Here is a 13299-nt window from a genome sequence, read left to right as displayed (position 1 = left end):
GTGAAAATCTTTACAATTAGTACATTTAGTGTCAGTCCACAGGCAGTGAATAATAGTCAACAGCCCTCTGGGCTAGAAAAGAGGGAAAACAATATAGACATAGACAACTGTGTCCTGATCACACAACATGTCAAGATGTATAAATACACACACATTACTGCAGACTTTAATCAAAGCGCAGATTTCAATAGCAGGATATTAAAAGATATAGGGATGACAGAAAAACTGTGGCACAAGTTATACATTTCAAACAATTACATGTAGTGAACTAAAAGTGCAAGTAAACATGTTTTACAGTATGTTTGAGCCCAATGTGATTAATCTAATGCAGAAAAATGGGTCAACATTAGACTGAAAGGCTCAAAGCTCCAGGCACAATATACTCATGAAAGTTTCAAAGATGAGTTTCTTATACAACACTGAGTTCCAGTCCACTAATTTGATTGGATAAGTGATATCCTCCAAGTCTCTCATCATTTCTCAAGATATTTTGAAGAAGATTAACCAAAAACACTGACCCTTGTGTGGACACAAAATATCATATTTTGTGTTGAACAGAAGAAATAGTCGCATACAGGTTTTGAACAACATGAGGATGAATAAACGATGACAGAATTTTAATTTTTTGGGCGAACTTTCCTTTTAATATCAGCACTGTGATTAACCATGACCTCATTGCCAAATCCCATCTGTGCGATATTGAGCACTTCAGCGTTTTTGCTCGTGTGATATTGCTTAAACTACACAGATGATCTAATATTAAAATCAGTTGTACGTTGGATGTCCGTTTGAAGAGCTCTCTTGGATCCGGTCATCACAACAGCCCACAAGTAATAACTTTTGACTTGAAAGCACATTTCTGCTTCATAGAGCTCAACAAGTTATTCTGCTGTGAGATAACAATCACATTACCAGCACATTTACTTATAACACTGCATTCATTTTAAGCAGTGAGAGAGAAATGGCGCCTTCCATCTGTGATCCACATTTGTGGTCAGGCGTTCTGCCAGACGGACCACAGGGTGCCTAAAGTGATGGTGTAGGCCAGCACTGTGAGCATGTAGACCCTGAACAACAGGACGTCCAGCACGTACCCTACCTTCAGCCACTCCTTTGCGATCTCCCTGCTCTCGTCCTTCTTCTCCATGAACTGACGGATGCTGGTGATTTCATGCAAGATGCTGTCCATGACGGGAGGGCTGGTGTCCCGGACTGTCATCCCAAGGCTCAGGTTTCTGCCGGTGTCTCTGGAGCCTTCGCGGCTGTGATGGTTGCAGCGCACTGCTTAAAGAACGACAGGTGAATCTCAAAGCTTATTGCCTCCACAACGTGTTGAAAGCTTGAGAAGCTAACTGTGTTTTGGAACATCTTAGCTGGTTGACCCAAAACAAGTGACTGCCGTAGTAGCATCGTATTTGTTTCTGGTCTGTGATGGTCTACTAACTTGGACCATGCAAGTAGAAACCATCCGTCGTGTTCCAAAACACAGCTGTAGCTAGATTTCCAGCAAGATAAACCCAGATCACATCGCGGCCACATCAAACATTTACAGCAATTACCTGAACTCCCACCTGTGTTCATGTTGTTCTCTTTGTAGAGAGGGAGGTCAGATCCCTGCGAGAGGAGGGGGCAGAACTTCTTATTGCGAATGCAGAGCAGGACTGTGGCTTTCTCCAACACCAGGTGTTTGACCCACTGGGGCACATGGGACTGCAGATCCTGTTTGTGCACCAGCCTCACGATCAGAACAGTTTCTGTCAGACTGATCACCAGTAGAGCCATGCACACCACAAAGTACACACCTACACAAACACATAAAAGAAGAAATGAAGTTATGGAATGTTCCCTATAAATTCTGTTCTTGATAAACAAAATCTTTTTTTCCTTAATTTTTACACTTTATTTTCTTGCAAAGAAAGCCTGTTTAATGCAGAACATTTCTTTATCATGTTTTATATTGAACAATTTCATTGCTAAACTACAATTGTATTTAATAAAAAATTGGATGACTACGACTAATGAAGGAAAAGCGATATATAAGAGACCATCTTAGATAGGAACGAAGAGTTCTTTGTCACAACATGAGAGATGTAATTTCGGATATGTTTTTCTAAACTTTTATTGTTATTCTAAAATGTGGGAGAAAATTTAAGTGGGTATGGTATTCTAAGTCACCCTAGGGGTATAAACCGTATAGATCCCAAGAAAAATAAATCATGAAAATGAAAGAAATATATTGTCTGGTATATTTTGTGGGGTTTTAAATGTTTGTAAGTTATCATTATTTAAATGGTCATATTTTTGCGACTTCAAACTCAAAAACTTTTTACCATTACTGGAAAAGTTTTTTTTCACAGCTTCAGTTGCTGCATGCTGAAAATCAATGGACATGTGGACTGATTCCAGCTGAAACACTGCCCATTCATTCAGCTCTGATTCAAAAATTCTGTAGCTTGTATTCCCACACAATACTGTACGTCTACATCTGAAGGAAATTTGTTTCTGTTTGTGTGGGAGTGACGGCAGAAATGTGGCCTAAGGAAACTGCTTAATCACAGATTCCAATTGCTACCCAATAAATAACACGTTAGCTTTCAATTAATGAAATAGACAAAATATCTTTTATATTATAATATACTACCTTGATTAAGAAAATGTAGTGAGTGAGTCACAAGTGTAGTGAGTCACAAGGATGAATGACTTACAGTGGCCAAATACATTTTGCATGGAAATGCATTTTAATTCCTCTTTTAAATAAAAGTTAAATGAAAGATGCAGTGCTCATTTTAAGGGGAAAAGCTTTAACTATTAATTTAAAAACAAGTTGTGCCTGATGAAGACCTTGCACCTTTTCCTCGATGTTTTCTCCATCCCACATTCTTTCTTTAACTTTTTGTGTTTTTAAATCAAGTAATAAATTGACATTTTTATAAAATATGTCTGCGTCTAATAGAAATTGTATCAATACTTGAGAAAGGTACAAATTACCCAAACAAGTTCATTACTCAAGTACGTTACCTTGCTGCTATAAATTAAATGAATAGATTTGTTTACCAATCAGCGGCGTCCCTATGGCAGTAGCTGGCAGTGTATCAGAAACGATGATGAGAAAGACGGAATATCCCAAGAGAAGAGTGATTTTGAAGGACACTCTCTCTCCACTGTCTGGGGGAAGGTAAAACCCAACAATGTCCATCACCATTAGGAATATACTGGGCAACAAGAGGTTTACTGTGTAGAACAAAGGTCTACGCCGGATCACAACCTGGTTGTGGTAAAAGAGACACATTTTAGTGATGTAATGTGTTTTTGCATTTTCTTGGTTTCACATTAGCACTATTTTTGTTGCTTTCCACTGTATTTCCACTTACTTGGAATATCAAATTACTAAAACATTGGTACTTAAAAATAATTAATAATACAAGGCTAATGCAGTTGTTTATTGCAGTTTTATTGTTTTTGAATCAAGACTGTAGAAAACAATGTTACTCACATGGAACTTCATTTCAGCATAGTATTCATTACTATCCACACTGAAATTTTTGTATTTGGAGAGAACATGAAGCAGTTCCCATTCTCCCTGATTCATGAACACACTTTTGTCCTCCTTTACTTCGTCAGGTGTCCTTATAAGCGTGATGTTGATGTCTTTAGCTACATGAGGAGATCAGGCTGAAGGTCAGTTGATTTCGGCAATAAAGTGAGCATTTAAAAAAAAACACACACCAAAAATCTTTGAATTTTTTTCTGTGATTATCGTGATGTTTTGAAAAAGCCTCCTGTTGCTTGTCTGTATTTTCATTAGCTTTCATGGTTGAGATTCTTGCATAATTGAAGATCACATATCTGAAAATCCTTTTAGACTTGGATTTCGAGTGTAGAAGGATTTCGCTGCAACTGACGACAACAACAGTTCGCTCTCCCAAAACTCTACTGAAATATGTTTACTTACTTGTGTGCAGCCAGCTCTGGAAAGTCAGGCTGCAGTTTTGGACATCAAACGGAAAGTTATAGATGTTGAGGGAACAGGCAGTGACCACCTGGATGGGCTTGTAGTTGCGCACGAGCCCATCGTTGCCCACATAGACGTACGGAATATCAGGAGACTTTCCTACATCCACACTGCCCGAGCAGAGAAAGCAAGAAAAGAGAGTTTGGCTTAAGAAAGCAACCTATTTTTTAATCGGAAATCAGGACGTTAAATGAAGATGGAAGACTGACACGTATCCACTTACAACTCATTAATCAAAATATCTGGAACCCAGATGTTGGCAGTTGGTATGGAAATTTGTTTGACGTCATCAAATTCTTCAGGATTCCAAACAAGGAACTCATCCATCCATTGCTTTTAAAGTGAGAAAAATGTAATGCACAAAATATGCAAATATGTAATATTTGAGGTATTTATTTTATATATGTTTTACTCCTTTTTAACAGTGTTTTAATGCCCGGTTTCGCAGACAAGGCTTAAGACTAGTCCCAGACTAAAATGAATGTTTGAGCAGACCTATCTGAAAATAACCTTCCCTGAAATATCTTCAAATATAACCGTGCCACTGTTTTGTCTCAAGATGCAAACCAGTAATATTTTAACACAAACATTTGAATAAAAGCAACTCAAATATTCCAATTTAACCAAGGGTTAGTCTTGGCTTAAGCTAAACCCTGTGTGAAACCAGGCCGTGATGGGTTCGTGTGCAAAGACCTCTGAATTTGTAAAGCATAATTCATTGGATACACACTACTTTTATACTTGTATCTTATATACTCAAATATGTTTCTGGTTTTAAGCCTGACCTACCTGTCTGTACCACACGTATGTAGTCAAAACCTGGTTTTTCTCATCCTGTGTTGCATAAAAGTACACAAATACGCATTTATTATTTGTAACTTCACAAATATTCAAATGTGTGAATTTTATTAAAGAAAATTTATATATTTGTTAAGGATTTAAAAAATCCGTGGAAATATCCCCAAAACAGATTAATAAGACTTATACCCACCACGTTTAAAATAGCATAAACCATTAAGTCAATAGCCACCGTCGTTGATTGTCTCCAGTCCCGAACTGGTCGAACTCCTTTCTTATATCCGACGCTTAAATATTCATTTATCCGGACCAGTGTGGCATTGACGAAACGCCCAGAGTTGTTTCCCAGCTTCTTCCCTGCAACACAAGAGGCTGTTACCTTAACCTGACCTCAAATTAAAAAATATATAATTATTTTTACAATTAAAAATAATATAAATTGATTGATATCGATAGCCCGAGCTTCCAGCTTTACCCACGCAGCATTTTTTAGACATGAGATTCGGGGCCAGGGCGCGTCCCTCCCAAAATTCACAACAATAGATCGATCGATATTCGTAACAATGGCCGATTTTTTAAGTGGAAACCTGCATATGATGGCCAGAATACTAGGTTGTCAAATTAATTAAAATATGAGACACCGTGATGTTATGTATAGGAATTGTTTTTCATCTTAAAAGTGAGAAAAGTTTACCTGAGCAAGCGGTCGCCGCTCCACACATGCAAACGCAAAGCGCTGTCCAGAGTGCTGAAACATTCATTTCTGTTGTCTATTGGCTTTTTTTCGGCGGTAAGAAGGGCTCCTCGCGCAGGCTGCTGTCCTAGGGCAGCTTCCATCCACTGATGCCCCCTAAGCTCCATCAGTTATCTTTAAGCTTCCCATAAGCGCTTGGGCTGTGTCAATTACAGCACTTAGTCCACCCGCCCTTCACTACATCATCAATCCAACAGCCTGAGAGGGTCCACAGCACTTTAGTCTTTATGTCACTCAGTCACATCTGAGATAATTTACAAGCATTACAAAGCATTGCTTTGTGTATTTACTGAGAAATTAACAGACTACCAAACCTGTAAATGCTTCAAAATAATTTTAATGAAAGCTTATATGAAAAAAACATGGAATTTAACATATAAATTGTTTAATAAGGTCAACAATAACTGCAAATGTAAACAAGCTTTCTAAAAATGGATATGTGACTGGTGTTTTTCAGTGGGGGTCACTTATAAATAACAGCCACCTTTGACATTTCAAGGGTCATATTTCTTCACCAAGTTCAAGTCAATTTTCATGAGCACTTAGGCTACTACATTAAACCGTGATCTAATACTTCGCCCAGTCATGATGAGACTTAATTAGCCCGGCAATAGGCAGTTGATTAAATTTACGTCAGGAAAATATTATCTGAGTTTTGTAGAGAAATTGAATTAGGCCTTTTCCTAACTGGACAGGCAGCTCTGAGATGCTGTTGTCTATGTATGGAAAACACACTACAGTGACGTGAAGGTGATTGTGGTTTATATTTCGGTAAGGAAGCTGGACTGTGAAATAAGATATTGTTACAGGTAAACAGGGGGCATAGGCTTTATATTATAGAAGCGAGAGAAGTACATACATCATATTCAGCAGCAAAAATGTGAAAAGACTGTAGATAGTTAATTTTTTATAGTATTATATGAATTTTGCTTATGGATAGTAAATAAATATATTCTGTCTGATTTCCAGATCATCACAAAGATGTTGAAAACAAGCATTTTCCTCTTTGATACATTTTTATTTCGTATTATTTGCATTGTTTTACATTTCGGGGCTGTCCTTCGGAGACCTTCTATCTCCATATTTCGTGATTTTTATTTTTGGTCATATACCATTATTATAAGTCACATGTTTGTCACTGGGTTTTGCAAATATCTAACCCCTAAAAGGTAGTGCTTGTCAACTTTGACAACACAGTGTTTAATCGTTTAAACGGTACAGTGTTCAATTTTCTGAAAAACTGCCCATTTGGACATCGACAGCGACGATTTGTATAACCAAACAACAGAGGTACCCATTCACTTCTATTGTATGGTTACAAAACCATGCAAGTCAATGGGCACCACGATTGTTTGGTTACCAATATTCTTAAAAATATCTTCTTTTGTGTTCTGCAGAGTAAAGAAAGCCAAACTGGTTTGAAATGACAAGAGGGTGAGTAAAGGATGGCAGTATTTTCAATTGTGGATGAACTATCACTTTAACTGTAATTTACATCTGAACATGTAGTTTAAAGCAAAGTAAGAATAACCAGGGCTCCAGAAATAATTTGTTTCATTTTATTGTGCACAAATACAATCACAAAAACATAACTAACTTTTCACCGTAAAACTTGTCATGATTTAACATCTAAATGGAAAATTCAAGCATACTGGAGAATTTCTCATGTACATCTCATTGGGCTGCACTGGTTGTATTTTCTGTTCATAAATAAAACCCATTTATGCATTCAAAGGACAAACACATTTATCTCAATTACAGTGAATAATTAATTGTAGTAAATAAAATGTATGACACAGCTAATGCAATTTAAGTGCTTTATGAATTAACGTTTGAGTTACATTTCTAAGTACCTATTCCAGCTAGCAATTTAGCGACATCTAGTGTTGAGATTGCGAATTGCAACCAACGACTCACTCCGCCCCTCCTTTTCGAACCAATATGTAGGCTGACACAGAACTAAGATTTTCAAGCTTCTTTTAAAACGGAGATGACGTATTCACGAAACGCACTTCGTAGAGTGTTTGTCTGTTTAGGGAATTCCATGCAAAGGGACCCCGCAGTGTATGTGGATAGAAATAGCTCATTCTGATGTGATAAAAACATAATGCTTCAGTATGTAAGGTCTTTATACACATCTGAAGACATTGGTATGCATATTATATTGCATTTCTGTTTATTGATCCACAAAAAATTACAAACAGCACCTGTGTCTGTAATCTTAATTTATATAATTATGAAAAAAGTGCCCTTTTTAAACCCTATCCCTGCCCTCCTTCGCTTTCTTTGTTTTCTCTCTCTTACTTTCTCTGTCACACTGAGCTCCATCCACTCCAGAGCAGCATCAGAGTCATAGAGTAGATAAGCACAAGCACAAAGTAAACTCTAAAGAGGAGCTTGTCTACTTTAAGGCACAGCGCCACCCAGTAAGAATGTGCAATGCATTCATTGTCCTCCTCCTGAAGGTACAGTTTGAGATTCACCACCTCCTGCAGGATTTTCTCCAGTGGAGAGTCACTGTCTGTTACATCTGTGAGGGAGAACAGATCTGTCTCTGAAGAAAGATCAAACTCATAGCCTGAAACAGCCAGAGAGAACATACTATATAGGCGCAAGTAACTTGTCTAATGATAACGAATAGATAACAGTCTGTCTCTTACCCCCTGACTGATCCACATCATCCAGCGTCTTCAATGAAGTGAAAGTGCTCTCCATAAAGCTTTGGTCTGTTGAGCCGTATTTGTCGAGTAAACATGCAGATATGGACATCCCCTTGACATCCCTCTCACTGTAATGCAAAAGCTTTACCACGAAAATGGACTTTGCCAGACTGAGCACCAGCAGTGCCATACAGACAGCAAAGAAAACCCCTGTGACAGAAATGGTTTAGTGAAGAGAGTTGAATTGTCGATTATAAGCAAACAATGTAGTTATGAAGAGTTCTGGCTGTAATACCAATGAGGGGGGTTTTGATGGCTGTAGCAGGGATTTCGTCCATTAGGTTGACTCTGATCACAGTGTAGCCCAGAAGAATGCTGGTCTTGAAAGTGATGCGAGTCCCACTGTTGGGTGGTAGGTAGAAGCTGATGACATCCACAACCATGAGGAAGATACTGGGGAGGAGCAGACTTACCACGTACTGCAGGGGGCGCCTGCGAATCAACACCTGCAAGGAGAAAGCGGCACATTTTTCCATTACCTGCCCTGTCCTCAAAATAGTCTAAAACGGTGGTTTCTAAAAGTGGAATTATATAACACGCTAAACCCTTCTCCCCATTTCATGGATTTGCTAAATCAAGCCCAATTGCTCATTTTCGAACTGAAATTGTTTTCCCACACTTCAGCTCCCCCTGAGAACCCAGATTTGATTCTGATCCTATCCTGATCATCAACCCCACTGCCACAGTGAAATAAAAAGAGACTTATTTCCTCCCACTTCCCTTCATTAAGACCAGGAGCATCCATTTCACTTTCCTTGTATAGGGCTGCTTAAATTTTCACACTACAACAAAGACCAATTTCATACCGACTTAAACATGTTTGCCACCCATTCGGCCAACGACTAAAAGCACAAATATGGATTCCTAAATGGCTTTGGCTATGAGCCGCAGAGCAGGGGTAATCAAAGAACACAGCCGTTGCCATGGTGTGTGCACCTTAGTGGAACAGCACGTGTAGATTGCCCACCAGCTTTGACCTATCGGCCCATCCCTCTTCTAAACACGGCACTCATTGATCAAATGCCAGAAAGACAGTCTCATTATTATCATCCTTGCTGTGTGCTGTCTGGTGCTAAGCCTTATCCATTAGCATTAGTGCGACTCCGCCATCTGCAACTCAAAGGTTGGTGAACGGTTGTGACACATGTCAGGCTACTGTCAATACTCTGCGTGTCCGGTGGACCGTTACGTGCCTAATGTCTGTGTTCTTGAGAAACACGAACAAATTGAATTGGTTGGAACATTATGTCGGAAGAATCTCATAAGAACTGAATATTATTTCAGTGTTGATGTGTGTACATCTTTAAGGCATCTGTGGCCTTTTTCATTGAATGCTGATTTCTATTAAATTTTGCTGAATAGATTTAAACAGGTTAAAATATGTGTAAACTGACACAAAAAACTGTAGTTTTACAGAATTTTGCTTGTATTTTAGATGTTTCACGTATTTTTTTAATATCGTAAACAAACTGTGAAGTTAGGTAAAAACTGTCAAGTTAAAGGGGTCATTTGACACAGCTAAAAAGTATTATTGTTTTCTTTAGACGTTATACAATGTGATACATGATTTGAGGTTAAAAAACGCTGTATGTTCCACATACTGTACATGTTTGTATCTCCTCTTTGGTTCGCCTCTCTGAAACGCGCTGATATTTTACAAAGCACTATGTTCTATGATTGGCCAGGTCACTAGTGCGTAGTGATTGGTCAAATACGGAAATGTAACGCCTCTTACCATATTCGGAACATCAGGCTGCGCTGGCGACGGTACAATGAGATTTACAAGACAGCCCACCTAACTTGCATACATATTTGGGGGGTCTTAGTCAAATCATACCTCAAAGTGATGTAAATGCGTGGGGGTGTGGTTCTAGAGGCGTTACAGGCAGGTCTGAGTTCGCATTCGCTTTTAGATAGAGAGCATCTTTTTTTCTGACACTTACATTTTTGCAATTTTACGTGTCTAATACATCCATGGACAACTTATAACACACCAAAGACGCAGAAAAACACGTATTTCTGACATATGACCCCTTTGAAGAAAAAGACAAAAAAATGTACACGACAAGCATGTCATTTTACGTGATGATAAACTGTTATTTTACAGTATTTTTCTGAAACTTACAATTTTAAAGTGTTGGCTACATACTTAGTAAACAGTTAAAGTGATAGTTCATCATTATAGAATCACCCTCTTGTCATTTCAACCATTTATGACTTTATTCTGGAGAACACGAGATAATATTTTTAGAAAAATGTTGTATGGTAACTGAACAACAGCAGTACCATTCAGTTGCATTGGTTTTGTTATCAATAGAAGTAAATGGGTACTGCTGCTGTTATGATCACAACATTCTTCTAAATATCTTCTTTTGTGTTCTGCAGAAGAAAGAAAGTGATACAGGTTTGACATGACAAGAGGGTGAGTAAACGATGACAGAATTTTCATTTTGGCGTGAACGATCACAATTAAGTTTTGCATGTGCAGATTTTGTGGCGGCCTATATACAGTATTTGTACACCCTGGCATTTATTTTCTATTTTAGGCTCATTTTGGGGCAAATCCTCCTGAAGCTGAATTATTTTTTTTCCTGAATATGCTCAGAATGAATCCTCACATTAAACTGAATGTGGGCGTAGTCTCTATCCTCTATATTCAGAGTCCAGTAGTGTGAAGGGACAGACAGCAGCTCCCATTCACCATCATTCATATACTCTCTGGTGTCTCTGGCGATTTCTTCGGCTGACCTCCACAGACCTAAATCCACTTCATTCACTGTTAAAGAAACACACTCGGCTGGATGTGGTTACATTTTCTACCAATTCAAGTCAGAGTTAATTTCCATCACAGACTGTTTTGTGTAATTGCACAAATGTTTGTCAGTAAGATTATTTGAAATCTGTTAGCTTTTAAAAGATTCTAACCAGTACTGATCAAAAACATTTGGTAATCACCACAACTCTTATTATACAGAGGCATGGCTGTTATCAAAGGAGTGAAAGCACACGCTTGTGTAAGTGTGAGTAATTTACCTGAATGGAGCCAGCTGCGAAAGGTCAAAGTGCAATTCTGCCTGTCAAAAGGAAAGGCGTAAATCTCCAGGTGACAGGCTGAGACCACCTGGACGGGTTTGTAGTTTTTCACTGTTCCTGAGCAGTTGACATAAACATATGGAATGACCGGGGATTTACCAACATCCACACTGGAAAGAAAGGAACAGGTATGATGCAAGGTGAGTATAACAATAAAAATTTGGAGTTGCACTAAAGAAGCATTTTAAACACATGCAACAGTGAATTTTTAAAACCAATACTGTCTTTTATGTGCATACGATTCACTTATGATGATGTCAGGCACCCAGATGGCGTCTGAGGAGAGCGATATCTCAGTAATTCCATCAAACTCTTCAGGATCCCAAACAAGAAACTCATCGTTCCATATCTAAAACATTAGAGTAATAGGGTTTACTGTTACCACCCAGTAAGTCCCCTGAGAAAGATTCAGATCTCTAAAATGTTCAGACCTCAATGGATCTCACATTTCGTACGTTCAAAAATGTGATTATATGCTTTTCTTTTTGTTTCTATCAAAAAGTAATTTTCAATTCTTGCACAAAAATCTTAAACTGTTCTTTTAAACCTATATAAAATAAAAATGTGATCTGGTATTTCTTATTTTAGTTAAAAATTTGTGACTTTTCCATATTTACTTTTAGGTTTATATCTTATGGGTTTATTGATAATATTTAGAATTGAAATGTTTAATTTAGGTCAAGAATAGACCTATAGGTCAGCTGAGAAAAATGTATTAACATCTTTAAAAAAATCACCTTTTTAATAATTTGTTTTAATTTTTCAATGCTTTTTAATGTTATTCATTTAATTAATGCATAAATCTTAATATATATTTTTAAATATACAGAACATTTAAAATAAACAGTATACGATAATACAAATGGCTTTCTCTAGTTTTAAATGTAGATATTACGAATGTAATTTTTTTGCAGTATACTGTAAACCTTTATCAGTGAACTGTCTGAGGAAGATATACAAGCAAACAAGCTGCTGACTTAAAAATAAAATATAAGTAAAGTGATACCAACTTGGCGATACCAAAGGCTGGTGGTAACTTTCTGAGTCTGCCCATCCTGTGGAAAGACATTGGCACATGCAAAATTATTTTTATGTACATTTTTAGTGAAAATAAACACATGTGCAATAATAATGTCCAAAACCTGCAGTTCAGAATATTTTCCAAGCACACATTGTTCAAAAAATAGTTTTAACATAACTGTTTCTACACTATGCACATAAAGCTTGATTTTTTTAATGAAATGAGACATTATATAAGGTTAAATAAAGAGAAACTCGCCACTTCAAGGACAGATTGGATTATAAGGTCAATGTAGACAGTAGTAGAATCGGTCCAGTTCTGGACAGGCCGAACTCCACAGTCATATTTGCGAAGCAATAACCTGGTGAGCTGATTTAAAGCTGATCTTTTTGGCTTTTCTGAAGCTTGTAAAGCCTGAGGAAAAACTGTTCAGAATGTTATGAAAACACATTGGTTAAGACGCACTTAAAAGTCCTGTATAGAAGTATATAGCCTGTGAAATATCATCCATCATGAGATACTGAAAAGTTTTTAAATGTTTTTACTTTTGAATATGAAATGATTGCAAGCAAGTAGAACTGAATGACTGAATTATAAATGAATTATAAATAATAAAAAAAGCAACATTGGACTTACCTGACAGGAACAAAGACAGCAATAGCACAGGATTCATCCTGGCAATGAAATCCAGGATCTGCTTTTGAAGTGCCGCCTAATTCAAATCACTTTTATCCAAGATTCAAAACTTTAAAATGTGCCTTTTATTACAGAAACAAATGACATGAAACATCTGAATGGTCCTCATACACATGACTGCTACAAATGCACCGATGCAACTTGCTTGCCACTCCAGCAAATTGATTTTCCATTAAGATGGTAAGAAGATACGGGTTAAGTGAAT

At 37.5% G+C, this 13299-nt stretch overlaps 2 protein-coding genes across 2 annotated transcripts; both read right to left on the bottom strand.

Moving 5' to 3' along the window:
- Positions 1 to 739: 739 nt before the first annotated feature.
- htr3a (5-hydroxytryptamine (serotonin) receptor 3A) lies at positions 740 to 5571 on the bottom strand. Its single transcript, XM_056731393.1, has 9 exons — positions 5505 to 5571; positions 5004 to 5167; positions 4802 to 4846; positions 4236 to 4345; positions 3953 to 4122; positions 3494 to 3654; positions 3055 to 3265; positions 1572 to 1802; positions 740 to 1281 (listed from the first exon to the last, which is right to left on the bottom strand). Exons 1-9 carry the CDS (start codon positions 5569 to 5571, stop codon positions 995 to 997), a joined length of 1446 nt encoding a protein of 481 aa, XP_056587371.1. The 3' UTR covers positions 740 to 994.
- Positions 5572 to 7876: 2305 nt separating this feature from the next.
- Positions 7877 to 13071, bottom strand: htr3b (5-hydroxytryptamine (serotonin) receptor 3B). Its single transcript, XM_056731761.1, has 9 exons — positions 13035 to 13071; positions 12657 to 12823; positions 12388 to 12432; positions 11617 to 11726; positions 11318 to 11487; positions 10903 to 11060; positions 8520 to 8730; positions 8225 to 8434; positions 7877 to 8142 (listed from the first exon to the last, which is right to left on the bottom strand). Exons 1-9 carry the CDS (start codon positions 13069 to 13071, stop codon positions 7877 to 7879), a joined length of 1374 nt encoding a protein of 457 aa, XP_056587739.1.
- Positions 13072 to 13299: the final 228 nt, after the last annotated feature.

The sequence above is a fragment of the Triplophysa dalaica genome, chromosome 19 (assembly GCF_015846415.1).
Source record: "Triplophysa dalaica isolate WHDGS20190420 chromosome 19, ASM1584641v1, whole genome shotgun sequence".
Classification (NCBI taxonomy): domain Eukaryota; kingdom Metazoa; phylum Chordata; class Actinopteri; order Cypriniformes; family Nemacheilidae; genus Triplophysa; species Triplophysa dalaica.
Note: the sequence above shows the minus strand (reverse complement) of the source record. Positions and strands in the feature narration are given on the sequence as shown.

Bases quoted from the DNA above. Each gene is read 5' to 3' on its own strand.
- htr3a (XM_056731393.1), bottom strand. From the start codon at position 5,571: ATGAATGTTTCAGCACTCTGGACAGCGCTTTGCGTTTGCATGTGTGGA. The intron at 4,847-5,003 runs GTGGGTATAAGT...TATGCAACACAG, and splicing joins TTTATGCTATTTTAAACGTG to GATGAGAAAAACCAGGTTTT. The intron at 4,123-4,235 runs GTAAGTGGATAC...CTGCTCGGGCAG, and splicing joins GATATTTTGATTAATGAGTT to TGTGGATGTAGGAAAGTCTC.
- htr3b (XM_056731761.1), bottom strand. From the start codon at position 13,071: ATGAATCCTGTGCTATTGCTGTCTTTGTTCCTGTCAG. The intron at 12,433-12,656 runs GCGAGTTTCTCT...GTCTTTCCACAG, and splicing joins TCCAATCTGTCCTTGAAGTG to GATGGGCAGACTCAGAAAGT. The intron at 11,488-11,616 runs GTATGCACATAA...CTTTCTTTCCAG, and splicing joins GACATCATCATAAGTGAATC to TGTGGATGTTGGTAAATCCC.